The sequence below is a fragment of the Orussus abietinus genome, unplaced genomic scaffold, assembly GCF_000612105.2.
Source record: "Orussus abietinus isolate OABI.00-Male unplaced genomic scaffold, Oabi_2.0 scaffold12, whole genome shotgun sequence".
Taxonomy (NCBI): Eukaryota; Metazoa; Arthropoda; class Insecta; order Hymenoptera; family Orussidae; genus Orussus; species Orussus abietinus.
In genome coordinates this window covers 1058718-1075610 of record NW_019395990.1, presented here as the reverse complement: position 1 = coordinate 1075610, position 16893 = coordinate 1058718, and the positions used below count along the sequence as shown (strand labels likewise).

The window sequence follows — 16893 nt, the reverse complement described above, 5'->3', positions numbered from 1 at the left end:
CGCAGTACGGACATCATTGCTGCATCTTTAGGCGGTTCTTTTGATTCGTTATTTTAGCATCACCAGAGAGGAGTTGGGAGATTGCGCACGAACAGTCACGTGACCACGACAGTGCTGCTCTTGGTGGAAAATACCAGCGGCTTATCCACTGCAGGCATGGTGCCATCTATTGATAGTGATCGATTGATAAATCGCTTGCATTCTCCGCCGTGAGCAGCACGGCGGATCACGTGTACTGGCTGCGCGTAACAACTTCTCAAACCTAACATAATTTATTCTATAATGTGGATCGGTGGGCCTTCACGGCATATACTAATTTTTTACGAAGGTGTCGTTTGGCTCTTCGTGACTGAATGAATACATTTCAATACTGTTTAGATATACAATTCTGACTAAAATGTCAGCTCCATGTAGTGATATCATCAATGATATCGAGGATTTAATTTCATCCCAAGACATAACTCCAAAAGAGAGGTACAGTACTAGAAAGAAAATCACATTACGTGCTAAACATAAAAAAATCGATCGTGAAGCTGTAGAGACTCTTACCCCATCGAGTACTATCCCTGGAACTCAAATCATTTATGTGAAAACCTGGGGCTGTACGCATAACAATTCTGACAGTGAGTACATGGCTGGTCAGCTATCGGCATATGGTTATAACTTAACGGAAGATAAGTGGAAAGCGGATTTATGGCTTTTAAACTCTTGTACTGTGAAGAATCCTGCGGAAGATCATTTTAGAAATGAAATCAAGTCTGGGAGAAAAGCTGGGAAATATATTGTAGTCGCAGGGTATGTAATATTTGTATTACGAGTTCATCTTTGAAATGTATAGGATTAATTTTTGTTCTCGATTACAGATGCGTACCACAGGGTGCTCCGAAGTCTGATTTCCTAAATGATTTAAGTACAGTAGGAGTTCAACAAATTGATCGCGTTGTAGAAGTCGTAGAAGAAACATTGAAGGGAAATGTGGTTAAATTTTTGGGGCAAAAGAAACAATTTGGTAAAAAAATAGGTGGTGCTTCATTAGCGCTGCCAAAAGTTCGCCGCAACCTTTTAATTGAAATCATAGCTATAAATACTGGATGTTTAAACCAGTGTACATACTGTAAAACAAAGCATGCCAGAGGCGAATTGGGAAGTTATCCTCCGGATGAAATCATAGAGCGTGCAAAGCAAGCCTTTCAGGAAGGAGTGTGCGAACTCTGGCTTACCTCGGAAGATACCGGAACCTACGGGAGAGATATTGGAACTAGTTTACCAGAACTGTTATGGAGACTCGTAGAAGTTATTCCTAAAAATTGTATGATGCGCATCGGGATGACAAATCCTCCGTACATTCTCGAGCACTTAGAGGAAATGAGTAAAATATTGAATCATCCAAGGGTATACAGTTTCCTACACGTGCCGGTCCAATCTGGGAGTGATCAAGTACTGTCCGATATGAAGAGAGAGTATACATGTGAGGACTTCCAGAAAGTAGTAGACTTTCTTAAGGAAAGGGTACAAGGCATTACTATAGCTACCGATATTATTTGCGGATTCCCTACAGAGACGGATGAAAATTTTGAGGAAACAATGACTCTGTGTAAACGGTACAAGTTTCCAAGTTTGTTCATAAATCAGTTTTTTCCCCGTCCTGGAACACCGGCAGCTAGAATGACAAAAGTGCCGACACAAGAGGTCAAGATGAGAACGAAAAGACTGTCAGAGTTTTTTCAATCGTACGAGCCATATGGGCATCGCGTTGGTGAAGTGCAACAGGTACTGGTTACCGAAATCTCTCATGACAAGAAACATTACGTCGCTCATAACAAATTTTATGAACAAGTATTAGTGCCAATGAAGGAGGAGTTCATGGGCAAAATGATAACTGTAAAGATCGTCGGTGCTAGCAAACATTCAATGAAGGGCGAGCCATTAGATGAAACAATATATCCTCCATTATCGGCATTTCCACTTAAAGGTTATGTCTCTACCGTACCTGTCGAGATGAAGCCATCGAAATACAGAGTCGCAGCAGTACTCACGATATTTTTCGCAGTAATAGCTAGGATATTATGGAAGTTCCTCGCGGTTTAAGAATAGGCAAGTTCCTAATTTTGTACAAACGTGTACATAGTAAAAATAAAATCATTCTCCCAATGTAACGTCCAAATTGATAAATAACCTGACGTTATTTATCAATTTCATCGACTATAGAAAGAAGGTGATAATTATTAGAACCAGCTCGAGTAATATTTCTTGGAAAAATTTTCATATTCAATCTGATAATACAGGAACGCGCCCTAACAGGGCTTACAACGTTTGATTAGGACAATAAGGATATACACCGACGTTCTCCGGAATAACGGGAGGAAACTTCCTCCATCTCCGGATTCGTGGGTGTTCTATTCTTAACGTGCACAGCCGAACTTGGGCAGGCGCAATGAGCATAAGAATACGTACATCCACCTTACACTAGGCGTTAAGAGTAATTAAGTCCGGCGAGAAACAGTGGGAATTTTAACTTATTGCATTAACGATGCATTTTTGGTATCACCTTTTCAATACTAAGAATTTAAAAATACAACCTTAGCCTAGAAACGCATCGGGTTCCTGTCGAAGTGTCCTGAGTATTTAAAAGTCTGAGGTGAGAAAGTGAATTGAACGGATGGGATGCCTCGAGTAGGATGGAGTTGCGAGAAAAACCGATATGGAACGAAAACGTGGAGAGTCGGAAACGCATTCGTAGCAATTTCCGGGCCGAGAATCGACGAGGTGAAAACATCCGCATTTTCACGCAATCCGCTGCGGTGATTCCCCTCGAGTGATCGAATTACGCAACGCATAGGTCGAGAATTTTTCTCTTTTTCTTTTTTTTTTTAATACATTCACCTCCGGCCCACACATCGGAATAAAAGATTCGGAAGAACATCGAAGTACGTCAAGCTGTTAAAAAGTCGAGCTTTAATAATTTAATTTGGTTAAAACATTCTCCGAGGCCGTTAAAATTTTTCTCTTGAAATTGTATCCGCACTTTAGCACCGCGATCACTCGGACGGAATCGCCGCTGGAAAGTTAAATTAGATTAAATCCTAGGATTAAAGTTAACGCGCGGTCCCTTGGATAAGAAGACCGATATCGATGCAGGGCATCTCGAGTAATGACTTGCAATCATTGGCACAGCGAAGAATGTAAACTTATATACCTGGTTTCGAACGATCTTAACGTGCCCACGCGCCCGTTCACGCATACATTTACCTAATTATCTCTATTCCGTATGATAAAATTCTATACACCTAACTAGCTGGTCTTAATTAACAAGTAAAACTATCTTACAAGGCACTTGGTTTCTCTTCTCTCGGCATTCTAAGACGAGGGAGAATGAACCACATTGGGCACTTCGATTCGGCATACTTCGCGATTGCGATTACACGGCGCCGTACAAATCTCACGGGTAATTTACATAGGACAGCTGATAAATTTCGAATGACCCCGTTGCCGCGAAATTGACCAGAAGAAAAAGTAAGGTATAATAAAACGATTCGCGGGTTCGGTTTCCAAATTTACCAGACGACGCAACGCGAAGACACCTGCACGTTTCTCGTCCTTCGTGGGCTACCTCAAGAAGTACAACTAGATATGTATATATCGCTAGTTTCACGGGATAGGATTTAAGTAAGAAGGAAAATGCGGCCTAGTGTTGCGGGAAACGCTCATAAAACGCGTGGGTGAAGATTTTCACGACGTCCACAAATAAAGGTGACAATGGCGATGACGTCAAAAGTGACTCTCCTCTCCTCCTCTGCGCCCGCTCGACTTAATTATTCTACCTGTACTTAAAGCACTGCAGCCTCGTATGCAATAAATTTAAACGTAGAACAAGTAAACCGGAATCACGGCGGAATTTTCGAATCACAGAGATGCGACACACTTTCCAAATTAAAATTCGATATATTAGAAAAAAAAAAAAAAAAGAAAAAAGAAAGGACGACTTCAAACAAACATTTATCGACAGACACTCCACGTGAAATATAATAAATAAGAACGTTAACGCGAAGACATGCTCGAATTAAAATCACGGTTTTTAAGTTAACGAGAAAAATGGAAAAACGCTCGCCAGATTAATGCCGGATAAAATGACGACGCACAGTGCAGGTAATAAGGGAGAGGTAGATATTAAATTTGGCGCGCGGCGTTAATAAAATAATATCCGATTTTCTAGAGATCAACGGGTTAAGTTCAAAATCGACATCCAGCCGGATAAAAGGAAGCCCTCGAGAGGCGCATCGCGGAGGAGCCGAGACATCACTTGACCCTCCGACGCAATGACGATGGCAATGACACGTTGATGAGAACGCGAGTGATAACAAGGGCGGATGGACCTCGATTGAGAATCTTGACACGCGATACACGGCGATGAATATATATATATATATATTACTATGCGCACGGATATTTACATGCAGTCTTTTTCGCGTTTCAGCATACACCGGTAAAAGGAGAAACGACGTACATACGACGATAAATCTTAGGACGAACGCAAAAGGGAGTAACGGGAGGGATTCTAGTGCTCGCTAAAAGAAGAGCGGTCCGCGTTGGCTGTGAACTGTGGGCTCTCCTTTCTACGTATGTGTACTGTGTACTTTCATCGGCTCTGCTCTTGTGCTATCGCGCTCTTAGTTTAAGTAAAAAAATATATGTATAGTATGGCAATCGTTATGGCGGCGACTAATGGCACGGATNATATATCGGGCCGTTTGTACCGGCTCGTTTGTCCTGGAGATTCGTAACGAGGGAGTCGTCTCGTTGCGAGTACCGGGAAAAAGAGAGAGAGAGAGCACGGGTTAAGACATAATATCTGGAGTCCCGTCCCGACGACGTCGAGACGAAAAATCGACTCCCTGGTCGCGAGCTAGACCGTAAACTCTCCGCGGTCGCGGGTTCCTCCTCGACGAACCGTCGTAGTATAATACCATTTTGGCGCATTTTGATTGAGCTAGTAGCACATTAGGCGCTCTTCGAGAGTCCCCCCGTAGGTCTACCTCTACCTCGAATAATACTTTCTTTCGGCCGACTCGCGATACGGGTAAACCCTCCTTAAACTAGACTAGGAGTATCGAAGAATCTCGCGTTGGAAGTGGAAAGGGGAAATAGAACAGAAGACGAAATTCAACGTTCTAAGGGCGCTCTCCCTGCGAGACCCGCGGGCGCATTCGTCCCTGACCCGGGCAAAAAGCCGTCTGGCCGGGAGACCACCTCGACATTGTTCTTGCTCGAATTCCGCAGGTTGACTCCGGTCCTGGGGAGCCCAGGCCGGGCTCTGCGATTCCAAATTCTCCGCCGAACCTCGAGCCAGCCCCGAACCGGGCGATAAACGCGGGTAGAATAAATATCGACTTAAAAATAAGACCTAAACGAGACGCGAGCCCTGACGGATAAAAGCAAGATGGCCGCCTTCCGCCGAGCTTTTCCGCGCGTCATTCCCCGATGGGGTTTTACATGGAACTTGGAATCGCAGAGGGATTTCCCACCGATCGTTATGCCTATCTAGAGTCTCTCAAGCGACGCGGTCTTGGGTCTCTCGCAGCGGTGCCCTTCGATGAGCTATTACGGCGTTGCAAAGAAATGGCGAGGCATTATGCCCCCATATGGGAGAGGCCTCGAGCCTGGCGCATCTATCGTCGAAAGTCGACGTTACAGCCGCCTAAGGTTTCGCTTGCTCTGTCGAGAACCGACGACCAGCCTTTTGTTGCGCTTCGTCGGGGTGGCGAGGAGAGGCGTCTTGCAGGGCCCCGTGTGCGGTTTGGAGGAGCACTTTGCGCAGAACTCCAGAGAGCAGCCTTGCCTCGAACAGCTGCCGAGGTTCTTCTCCCGGTCCACGTGGCAGGGGAACGAGCAGCTCGGGCATGGCAACAGGTGCTCCCAGGGGGCGAGGGTCCGACTAGCCTGAAAAATTTACAGCCTTTAAATCGGGAACTTTGCTCGAACGACTTTCGAATCTCCCTCTGGGAGGGGAGTCGGTAAAATAGCGTCGACTCGCTTCGCGGTGTCTCCGCGCGCCGCCGGATGGCGCGCGGGTCGGATTTTTGAAATTGCACAGAGACTCCCGCGACTTATCGATCCTCGAAACGTACAAATGCAAGTTTCCTCGTTTAGGACAGTGTTAATACGAGTATACGTGCTTTTCTCCCTTCACCAGCCTTTGGATAAAACGTGTAAAGTGTTGAGAGCGATACAGGGATAGTTCCTGGGACTCGTAAGCGTGGTTATCGAGAGCATCGTCTTCGGTTGTTCGTACTTTTGTCACCTTCCGATCTGTTATCCAAACCTCGGTCGACTCGTATGTAAATATTAAACGGTCTCTTCGATAGAAGGGTCAGGAGTCTCATAATATTTAACACGAGGAAGCGTCGACAAGGAATCGCGGATATCGAGATCAGAGGGCGAGGCTTAAGTGTGGGATTTAATTGTATTATATTATCCCATGTACAGGACCGACCGTTTAACCGGAAGGGCGACATTGGTTTGGGCCCCGATAAGAAAAGGGACTTTTCGGTTGGAAATTGGTTCTCCTCGGATCGCCCGATTTGTCAGCTGCTGATAATACTCCCGACCGAAATCCGATCGGTCGGGTGTTGAATGAAACGTGTTTTCAGATAATAAGAAAAAAAAGGCCGATACGCGTCCGAGGCGGCGAACGTACTTTCCATGTATACGCTTCACTGGTATTTATTTTCAAAGGGTCGCGAAGTATTTCCTCGATTATCTCGCCCGATTGTTTTCTGGACTGCCGAGGACGGTTTGAAAAGGACATTCGTCCCGGCTCTCGGGGACCCCACACTAACCCATTGTGCAAACCTACGTGGATGTGTTTCATAAATTGCACAATCGCCCCGTGCCCGGCCAACCTCGGCTACCTAACCGGCAAATCACCTCTCGGATAGCGATTTATTAAATCACGGCCAGCTTCAACGGGCGAGAGAGAGAGCTAAACAGGACTTCAAAAGCTCCGACCGGGTTTCGAGCTTGGTTAAATATTTCTTACGGTGCCGGAAGGTGATCTTATCCTTCGGAAAAAAAAATCCCCCAAGGGTGATTAGAACGAACCCACGAAATGATCGAACAGAATTTTTAGGCAAGCTTCGCAAGACCCCAAGAAGACACTGAATATATTCTACCACTTGTAGACTAGTTATAAATTGTGTACATTTTTTTTTTCGAAAAAAAAAATGTGAATCGTAGTTAATGGCCTTCTGAGTGAAACACTCGTGGCAAAAAAACGAAACGCGAGATCTGGCTCGATTTAATGTATTCGAAGGACCGGGCCCGACTCGGTGAAATCGGGATTGGTCAAAACTGCGCGATATTCGTGGAAATAAGGAGCGAATCGGTGACTCGCGATACAATAATGTTATTATAAGTATAGTGCAATCAAGGGGAATTTGGTTGAGATTACTCGCTGATAAATCGACCCGGCGAGTCGGGGGGACGGACGTTGAATTTAACGTCGAGCAAAGTTAACGTTATAATTGTTTCGCCAAAAAAAAAAAGAAAAATAAGCGATAAAGGTTCCGCAGGGACGATAACAGTCGCAGATAAATTACAGGGTGACCGCGGCTCTCCAACGAGGCAAAGTCGGCGGCCATAAAGCAGGCAATTAAAATGCATGAACTTAGTTGGGGAATAAAACACGGGGAAAGAAACGGTCGCGGATCTCGGCCGCTAGGAAATCAATGGTTAAGCAGTGAGTGAAAAGTTATTACGGGCAAGATTAACCCGGAGGATGATTTATGAGGAGCGGTAAAAACTGCGCAGACGCAATTTATCGCGGCGATGGCACCTATTAGGCCACGGAATTGAGATGAGGGTAGAGCGCGTTCTCTTAGAGACAAGGTAATGAAAGAAAATGCGGAAATAACGAGCGATCCTAATCCGCGGTCCAATCGGCGGTTTTAATCCACCACTGATAACGGAACGACGAGTGATATGAAAAACCAGGCTGTAATTCTTGGCCGCATCGCCTTTCGCACCTGGTTGGGCACCTCACCTCTCGGCTTAATGAATTTCCAGTGTACATAAATATCATGAGAGGACGTTAAATAATTCCAGTAAAAAAGAGGAGGCCTTCGGGCGGTGGATTCCTGCCGATTGAGAAGTCAAAGAGAGAAGTCGCGTTATCAGCCCGCGAGGAAATCAATAATCGAGAGCTTGGTCTCGGGAGAGGACGTTAAACGTAGGATTTACGGTGGTCGCTAAATAATCTCGCCAGCTCGCGATTTATCGCGATCGCGCCGATTGTTATGCTAATTCTCCCTGCAACCGGCTAACCGGCCGACCAGGAGGTCTCCGGTGTCCTGACAAATTTCGGAACAATTTATCCCTGTCCTTTCACCTATCGCCTCGAATTAAGCCGAGCCGCGTAATTCGATATCTCCATTAAATTCTGTATTGGGTTACGCGGTTCGATTCCGCCGAATTTCAACTCGCTCGAGTTGGCCTTTTCAGGCCTTGGCCCCTTCCCTAAGCGAGGACGCGTCTTCTAGAAGTTGGCGGCGACCGTTGTAGAGAAATCTCGGGGACCGGAGACCCTTCTCCTTTTTCTCTCTCTGGAACATGCTCCTACCGGAGCCGAGTCGACACGGAGGAAATCGATCGTGATAACGGTACGCGTGCCCGAAGGACGCGCGTCACCTGAGAATTTGTGGAAATCTAAAAAAAAAAAAGAAGTCTTGCCACGGAGTTTCTATGACCTCGGAAGAATTAGAAATTAATATCAACTTCTGGAGCGTACCCGGAAATGCGGTCGTCTCCCATGACGGCGCATCAAGGATGCACCCGTCCGCCATCTGGCCTTCCTTTATACTCCGTGACGAATCCCCCGATCTCGCCTCCCAAATCGTGCGAAGATGATTCGCAGTTAGTGACTCTACCGATCCTTTACTTCCTTCCTTAACGCCGACCTTGTTGGCGCAAGGCTCGACTCGGTTGGAAGGTCGTTGCGGAAGTTCGGCCAAAAGGTACAAAACGTCAAGAAACGCCTCCACCAATAGCTTCATAAAATATATGCTATACAAAACCAAGAAGTCTGAGTGACATAATTAATTATTGAATTAACAGAATATTTCTCCGGTTCAACGAGATTATCATTATTTTCTTTTCTTCAGTGTACCGATAACTACTTCTCTCGTTTATCAAAATCTCACGTATAACTTCGGGTTTCGCGACCGCCATTTTGTTTTCGTTCCCCTGCAGCTGTGAAAAAAATTAGGCTTTATTTAGCGTCCAACGAGGGAGCCCTAGCGTGAATATAATTTCACGGAAAGAATTTACAACCTGGCCGGTTACCTTATAAGCCCCGTGTGCGTCGATTTTCCCCGAGGGAGTGCTTCGCCAAATCGAGCGTGAAGTTCCCCGGGGACAAGCTCTTCCCTGCCGGAGCCCGAAGGTGTTCCCTAGGAGAGATCGAATCCTAGATTCTAGTAGCGCGTAGTTGGAGAGTCCGAGAGCTATCCACTCGAGCGAACGGAACACGTCGGCGCCCCCTTTGGCGGGCTATTCGAACTGACGTTCCCTTAAGGTAACGCGACACGGCCGATTTCTTTTAGCCGCTCTCCCGGTGGATTTCGGGGAAGGAATTTTCGTCCTATCGCGAGATCACCTAACCTCACTTCGGTCCGAAATGAATCGGCGCGCCGATGTAAGGACGAAAACACGATGAAAAGAGTCGCGCGCCAAGTACACCCATGAGCGTCGGTGTAGGTAGAGGGGGCGCGCCTCATATACACGCGCGCGTCGCGCGAGAGGTTAGGTCGAATTTTGAAGTGGGCCAGAGGCCCAACGGCGACGCGCGTCGGATATATCATTATCTCGGGCCGGCTCTGTTGCCATGCAATTAGCGTCCGTTAATCGTGGCCGCGCAGCGTCCCACCCTGGACCGTCGGCTGTGCCGCCGCCGGGTCACGTGCATCCCGCCGAAACTCCGGCGCGCGGCCCACCGGCGAGGGTCCCGACAATAACAATAACATGAACACGTGGACAGGCGAATCGGCGAGGCCGTCGCGCGCGGGGGGGGGAGGGGGAGGAGGAGAGCGACCTCTCCTTTCGCGCTCGCGCGCCACCCAGCGCGCATGCGCGCCCGACGAGACTCGTGTCGGTCTTAGGAATAAGGCCGACATGAGATATCCCGCAATTACTGCTTGCAAGCTTCGTCCATAACGAGCAAAAACGCGTTTCAGCTCCCTTACGAGGGGTTCCGTCGTCGGCTAAACCTGCGCTCCGCAACTCCGATGGAATGTCCTCGCCGAGGTGTCGGCGGCCATCTTGGATGGAGGTAGGAGTAATCCCACCCTTAAGAATTAATTGGTCCATGGCGACTGGAGGTATCAAAGAGTTCGGGAATACCTCCGGTTGGGTGTTAAAATTCCGAGGGAATGATTTCTAGGGTTAAGAATTTCTTAAGATAGACATTAGAAAGGTGTAATAGTGTTTCTTTTTATTGACGTTCTCTCGCGTGGTTGAGATTTTTATAATCGACGTTTTTTATTTTTAAGACGACTTCCGGGGGACTTTTCTTATCGATCCCTTCGTGGATTGACTTTGTAGGAATGTTTACGAAAGATTTATAGTGGAAGCACCGGCAAGCACGAACGCGCGAGGAAGACAGAGCGCGAAGCGACCTTGCGGTCGCTATCGCGCGCGGCCGTTCCCACGGAAACGCGGCCCTCTGATTGGTCGCCGCGGACGGTGCGCGCGCACGCGCGCGAACGGACATCGGGGGATAGGAAGGCGCCATTGAAAAAGGCCGAGAAATTCCGAGGGAATAAATGATATAAATAAAATAAATGAAATAAATTAACCGGTGGCTCATCTTTAACCCATGACGCACGCGCCAAGGTTGCGCCAAGGCGAATTGGCCGATGATGTCGATTCCCCGGAAAAAAAAAGAAAACGACGAGAGAGAGAGAGAGACGGGCGTTATGTATATTTATCGGACTTCGGATCTCATCGGGTTTGTACAAGAGTACCGGCCGAATAAAAAGCCGAGGTTACTGTTGCCGGAAGTCGAGGCGAGTGCAAATAATATTTATTTACGGTATCTCACACGCGAGACTCCTTTAACCGGGAGTGAAAGCGATACGCGAGTAAACGAAACCCACGTGTCTTGCCGGGTCTTCGTTCCTCTGTTATCCAATAACGTAAAAGGAAGGTGACGTCGCAATTGCTCATAAACTGCGAGGGAAATCAACGACCGCGTATAAAATGACCCGATATCAACGACCGTAACCAGTTTCACTTGCTCCAGTGTTCCAGTTTCAAGGCTTCGTTCATTCATTGCGCGGTGAGAAGTGCTCGATTCAAACGAGGACTCGTTTAAGAGCGGACCCGGCGGAATGTTCTCGGCGAAATAAACGGAAATTCGTTAGGCCAATTTTTAGACTTCCTACATTTTTATCCATACACAGGAAGGTCCATTCAGTAGGAATAAAAATTCTGCGACAGGAAACGCGGCCGAGTTTCGCGTCGAATTGCTGGGCCAAATTGTTAGTTCGGGTTCCTTTCTTTTTTACTCCTTTTTTTTTCTCTCTCTCTCTGGCGTTTCCATGGCGGCGAACACGCGACGCCGCTTCGAAACGAATTCTGGGCGCGTTTCCAGGAATCGGCCCCCCGCCTTCCCCGGCCCAATTCCTGGTTTCCGACTCTCTGTCGCAATCGGACCGACAGGAGGGACGTGGTGCAAGATCTTCGCCGACGAGGTCCTCCGCTCGCTCGGCCGGTCCAAGGCCGCGGCGATCTCGAGGGACCCACGGAAAACGGGCCGGGCCGATCGGGTGGCCGCTTTTATGCATTATTCAAGGCAAACGCCGAAAAGTCTCGTTGGGAATTCAGCACGATGCACCGTAAACGCCGCGTAGCAACAGGCGGGACGCCGCGGCGCTCGCGGGCGAGAGAGCCATCCCCACCCCATTCGGGGCTCGACTTTCTCGTCCGGGAGACCGACGGGAGACCGACTTCTGTCGCTCGGGCCGCGAACGCGATCCCTGCCTTATCGACGGAGGAAGTCGATGTCGCGAGGATCCCCGCCCCTCAGCGGCTCGCTCGTGTCCGACACGAATCCGATTTACTGGCAAGCATCCGCGCCCGGATCCGACATCGGATCAACGCACCCTGTAAACGACACCCTCGTCGAACGGAATGTTCCAAACGTTTTTGTCATTCCTCGCCCGGAAGGCTGGAAAAACCTAAATCCCCTGACTGGATGCATGACTCGTACGACACCCTCAACCGACAGACTATCACTATGGATACCCACCCTGCATCTCCTGAAGTACATACAACGAACATAACCTCACCGCGGGTTCTATACTCTACGAGAGCGGAGAGAGGTACAGATCCGATAACTCTAATTAATCGGCATTAGTCGAATAAACGCGAGCCTCGGGGTAAGGTGCAGACATCCCTCGCGTGCTGGGAAGCCGGGGATAGAGGGCCATCTCAATGGCGCGATCTGCGGCTCCTTAGCGCACAAGGCATTCCGCGGACTCGTGCCGTATACGGCGACCGTGGGGTGGACCCGGCCGGAGGTGAATTATAACCGGCGATGCACCGAAAGGGGACGGGGCCCTGAGGTACACGTTCTTTGTGCTCGGTATCGATCGTTCCTCATGAAATAAAACGAGCCTCCCGAGCCGGGCCGGCGTTTAGATTTCGAGTGTCCCGGTTCTTTTTCGCGACTACCGAGAACCGCCGCGTTTGTCCTCTAGCCGGTTCTCGTGGCATTGGTCCCGCAAATAGAAGCCTCTGCCAGTGTTCCTATGCCGCAAGCGGGAATTCGCGTTAGAAGGGGCATCTTGGAGTATCCCGCAAAGCGAGGTCGTCGCCTCGCGAGGATGATCGACGTTTAAACGGCTCGAGGTTTAGGAGTTTTATGAACATCCCCAACGATCTATAAAACTCGACATATACCCATCAGCGATTGAATCACCCTTAGGAGTATACTTTGAAGAAAGATATCTGAATCGATACAATTTTTTCTTCGGTACCAAAGGAATATTTTTCTCGTTTTAACCATAAAATGTGATGATTACACGTACCACCAAATGTTTCGTTGATCACTTCAAACGTTTTAATAGATCTCAAGCATTAGAATATATTCGTCGATAATTCACTAAAATTGACTAATCGATTTGACCAAGGCGCATCAGTTGATCGAATTAAAAGTGAATTAAAATTCGGCTCACTCGACCAGTTTTTTTAAATCAACGAAATGCAGCCAGTCAAACGATTTTGTTAAACGAACCACGGTTTTTTCTTCTCCAGGTACGGTGTCGTCGATCGTACTCTGCACTTTTATGAATGGTCATCTTGGGTCGGTGATAAAAAATAAAAAAGAATACGTTGTTATGATTGTAATAAAAAGTCAAAGCCAAGAGAGGATGAATAAGACTCTCGTCTGCCGCACCGTCTGCGGTCGGAATCGCGATGACACCGAGAGTCGTCGTCTGGAGTGCGGGGGTAAACAGTGTGTAGGCTTCAACAAGTCATTAGCCTAATTCCCCGGCGTGTACGCGTAATTCTACGAGAGCCCGATGCAGATACGCGTCCTCGACGCGCCTACGCCCTCCTCGTAGGTGGAGCTCTCGATCAGCTGATCGCGACAAGGCGCGCGCCTCGGATTCCCACAAACCCACACATTTCCCCAAGGGAAAAAAAATGAAAAAAGTCAAGCCTCCCATCCACCTGTTGCCCAGACCTTGCATCCCGATCTACGGTGAAAAACGCTGAAAAAAAAAATCCACTTGCACCCTTAGAAATTAATCTTATAAAAAAAGAGAAGTGAATTAAAGGGACGCGAAAGTGTGTCATCTGAGAGGTCAATCGTTCGCGAGATGCATCGAATCCATTCAAACTTTACAACGTGAAAATGTCGCGAAATTATTAACAACAATAATTTAAGAATACCATTTACATATATCGCGGGTATGACATGCGTTATAGGTGTTGAAGTAAATTATACAATTAGGATATATCACGTAAGGATAGAGATGTCATAAGAGGTGGTAATAAAACCGTGATATTTCTCTGGCAACGGGGTCTCTCGAAGAGTGGAGTAATTCAATATAGGAGGTATCCGAAATTATTTGACGTTTCATCGGGGAGTATGCAAAGGTGCAGAAGAGCGGCCCGAGAATAAGACAGGCCGGACATAAAGGGCCGCGATCGGGAATGCCGATCGAAGAGTCGGGTCTGCGCCTAAAGGGACCCCGAAGAGGAGGTTACAATACCCGGAGGAGGTCCCCGGGACACAATGGCGGTTTCGGGGGATCTTTACGACCGGATACCCCTGGCCGCAAACCGACGAAACGTGATAAAGGGCATCGCCTCGTCCCTAAGGTGTGGAACACGGGGAACCGGCCCGGGACGGATTTACGAGGTTTGTCCTGGCCCCGAAAGGGTAATCGCTCTTATCTAAATTACTCCAGGATTTAACGCCCGCTTCCTGGCCGATGCGTATCGCTATCGCTGAGATATCCACGGAGAACGTGTTAAAAAAAAATAAATAAATAAAACGCATTCGGAGCGATCCGAGGAACTAACCGACTCGTGTAATCCGTGGGCAGCAAACCGAGTATGATATACGAGGCCCGAAACAACGCGGAGGTGGTAAATAGACCTATCTCCCCGTCGACGACTTTCGAGACTACTTCATGAATATCACGCCCGTTTTCAGCTCAATTAACCTTGCGATAGCACGGCGGGTAATTGCGCGTTAAAACAGGTGTAACGCACCGTCGGACCTCCCGTACACACAATGGCGTTCCGAGTCCCGTGAATCAGCCGTGATTAAATCAGGCCGACATTTAAGGTGAATGGCGGGTACGATGCGGAGTTAAAGAGGCAGAATGCGCCGTTAAAGAATGACCGAAGTTCTGTTTTACCAGCTTCTATAGAGAGAGATATATATATTTTTTTTTTTCAGGGACCCCTTTTGGACACGTTCATCGGGAGAGATGCTTGGAGTATTTCCTACCGATGGAGCAAACGAGCCGGAAGTGACGGCGCTTTCCCAACTTTTCATCTGTCCCGGTGATAAGCGCATCCCCCCTCGTTCTACTTCATGCTTCATGCTTCATAAATAACGGCGCGGCAGCCCGTTGGCTGCTTAATTAGGCGTATCAACGGTTCCCTCTCTCTCTCTTCGTCTCTCACCACCCGAGAGATCGGTCCAGGGATAGAGTCCCATTGTGGTCCAGCGAGCGAGGAGATCGCGCATCGTCGAGCACCTGCTCGGATCGATCTATGTTAATGACTCGTCCAACCACCTCTAAGGGAGTCCACGGGAGCTCGTTACGCACCGGACAAGACGCCGAAAAGGATGCGGTTAACGAGGCCCCGTAGGACATTCGCAAGTGGACGTCGGGTCGTTCTCGATTATTATACAGGGCGGGGAAACATTTTCCCCCGGAAAGTTACGGCTCGAGACGGTTAAAGCTAACCACGAGGTGTGGGCAATTTTTCTCCACCCCGTAGGGAGGAAATCCCGCCCCGGGAAGCGCGGGAATCCGCGATGCGATGAGAAACTTACGTCATCCACGGGGGAGGGAGTTCACTCCGGAGTGCCCGCAAGGCCGTAACTCAAGATCCCGATGGTTCATTGAGTCTTGCGCCCTGAATGGGCCGCGTCGGGAGAGAAATTGTTCCCGATGTGTATGAGAGAAAGAGGCGTGCGTGGAGGAGGTCGTCCTCGCTCGCAGGGCGGTGCCGATATGAGGTTCTAACGCGAGGTTTGCGCAACGAGGATTTAATATGAAAATTCGACATGTACGTTCAACGTGAAAAAAAAAAATCAACTCGAACATTTGAGATGAAAATTCGACATGTACGTTCAACGTGAACATTTGAGATGAAAATTCGACATGTACGTTCAACGTGGAAAAAAAAAAATCAACTCGAACATTTGAGATGAAAATTCGACATGTACGTTCAACGTGAAAAAAAAAAAATCAACTCGAACATTTGAGATGAAAATTCGACATGTACGTTCAACGTGAGGGTTCAATGAGCCAAAGGCTTGAACGGAGCATCCCGTTTTCTTCTCCGAGTTACATTGCCGCCACTCGTACCTGCAAGAAAAATGGGTTAAGATCGACCCTCGACGTCGAAACCCCAATTACGGTACATAATGAAGAAACCTCCGTTAACCCCAGGTACCGAACTACCGAGAGTACCGACGACCTCTGTAATCCCCAGGAGCCCGAGCGCTTCAATTCCTGCGGTACAATGGGCCCTGCGGGATCGGTAAAACAGGTATGAAGTCCTTCCTGGAAAATGATTCCGAAATCAGGCAATTCAGACACGAGCAGCGGTCTTTACGTGCAACTAGGGGCAATAAAGTCCGAGGTGACCGGCGGAGTACCCGTGCACGTCCCGAGCGGCTCGGTACCCTCGAGCTTTCGAATGTATTTTGCGGCTGGAAGTGCCAAGGTCGCCGGCGAGTTTCCGCGCGCATGCGCGCGTGGAGGTACTTCCATTGAGGCGAGATAAGCCGGAGAGCGCGGCATGAATGAACCGCCGGCGCGTCCGAAAGAGGCCGTTCACAGGTATAGGTTAGGTTATCTAATGGCCGCGCTTAGACCAGGGCCGGTTTTATCCGGGGACTTAGCGCCGTCCTTAACGTCCTTCGCGCCTCGCTTATTAGTGCACACGGAACTATCGGTCGGCCCTCTAATTACGGTCACTTGCAAGGGGAGATTACTTTCCCGCCACACCTGCCGACCGGCTCGAGCCGATTATCGCCCGGGAGTAAAGAGGCTCGTCAAGAAAGGAAACTCGATGAGATAGGGTATCTGCACCCTTAGGGTGACCATAACGTAAGATACGAAAGATCCAAGAAAAGTTCGGCGT

General features: G+C 48.4%; 2 protein-coding genes across 2 annotated transcripts in view; one reads left to right on the top strand and one right to left on the bottom strand.

Annotated features, from left to right (window-relative positions):
- The first annotated feature begins 276 nt into the window (after positions 1-276).
- Positions 277-3761, top strand: LOC105698794 (threonylcarbamoyladenosine tRNA methylthiotransferase). Its single transcript, XM_012423355.2, has 2 exons — positions 277-795; positions 864-3761. Exons 1-2 carry the CDS (start codon positions 398-400, stop codon positions 2086-2088), a joined length of 1623 nt encoding a protein of 540 aa, XP_012278778.1. The 5' UTR covers positions 277-397; the 3' UTR covers positions 2089-3761.
- A 979-nt stretch (positions 3762-4740) lies between these two features.
- LOC105698885 overlaps positions 4741-16893 on the bottom strand; it is a 29180-nt gene continuing 17027 nt past the window's right edge. The window contains exon 2 of the mRNA XM_012423506.2: positions 4741-5937. Within this exon, the coding sequence (XP_012278929.1) occupies positions 5686-5937 (252 nt within the window). The 3' untranslated portion in view covers positions 4741-5685. The remainder of the gene's footprint in view (positions 5938-16893) is intronic.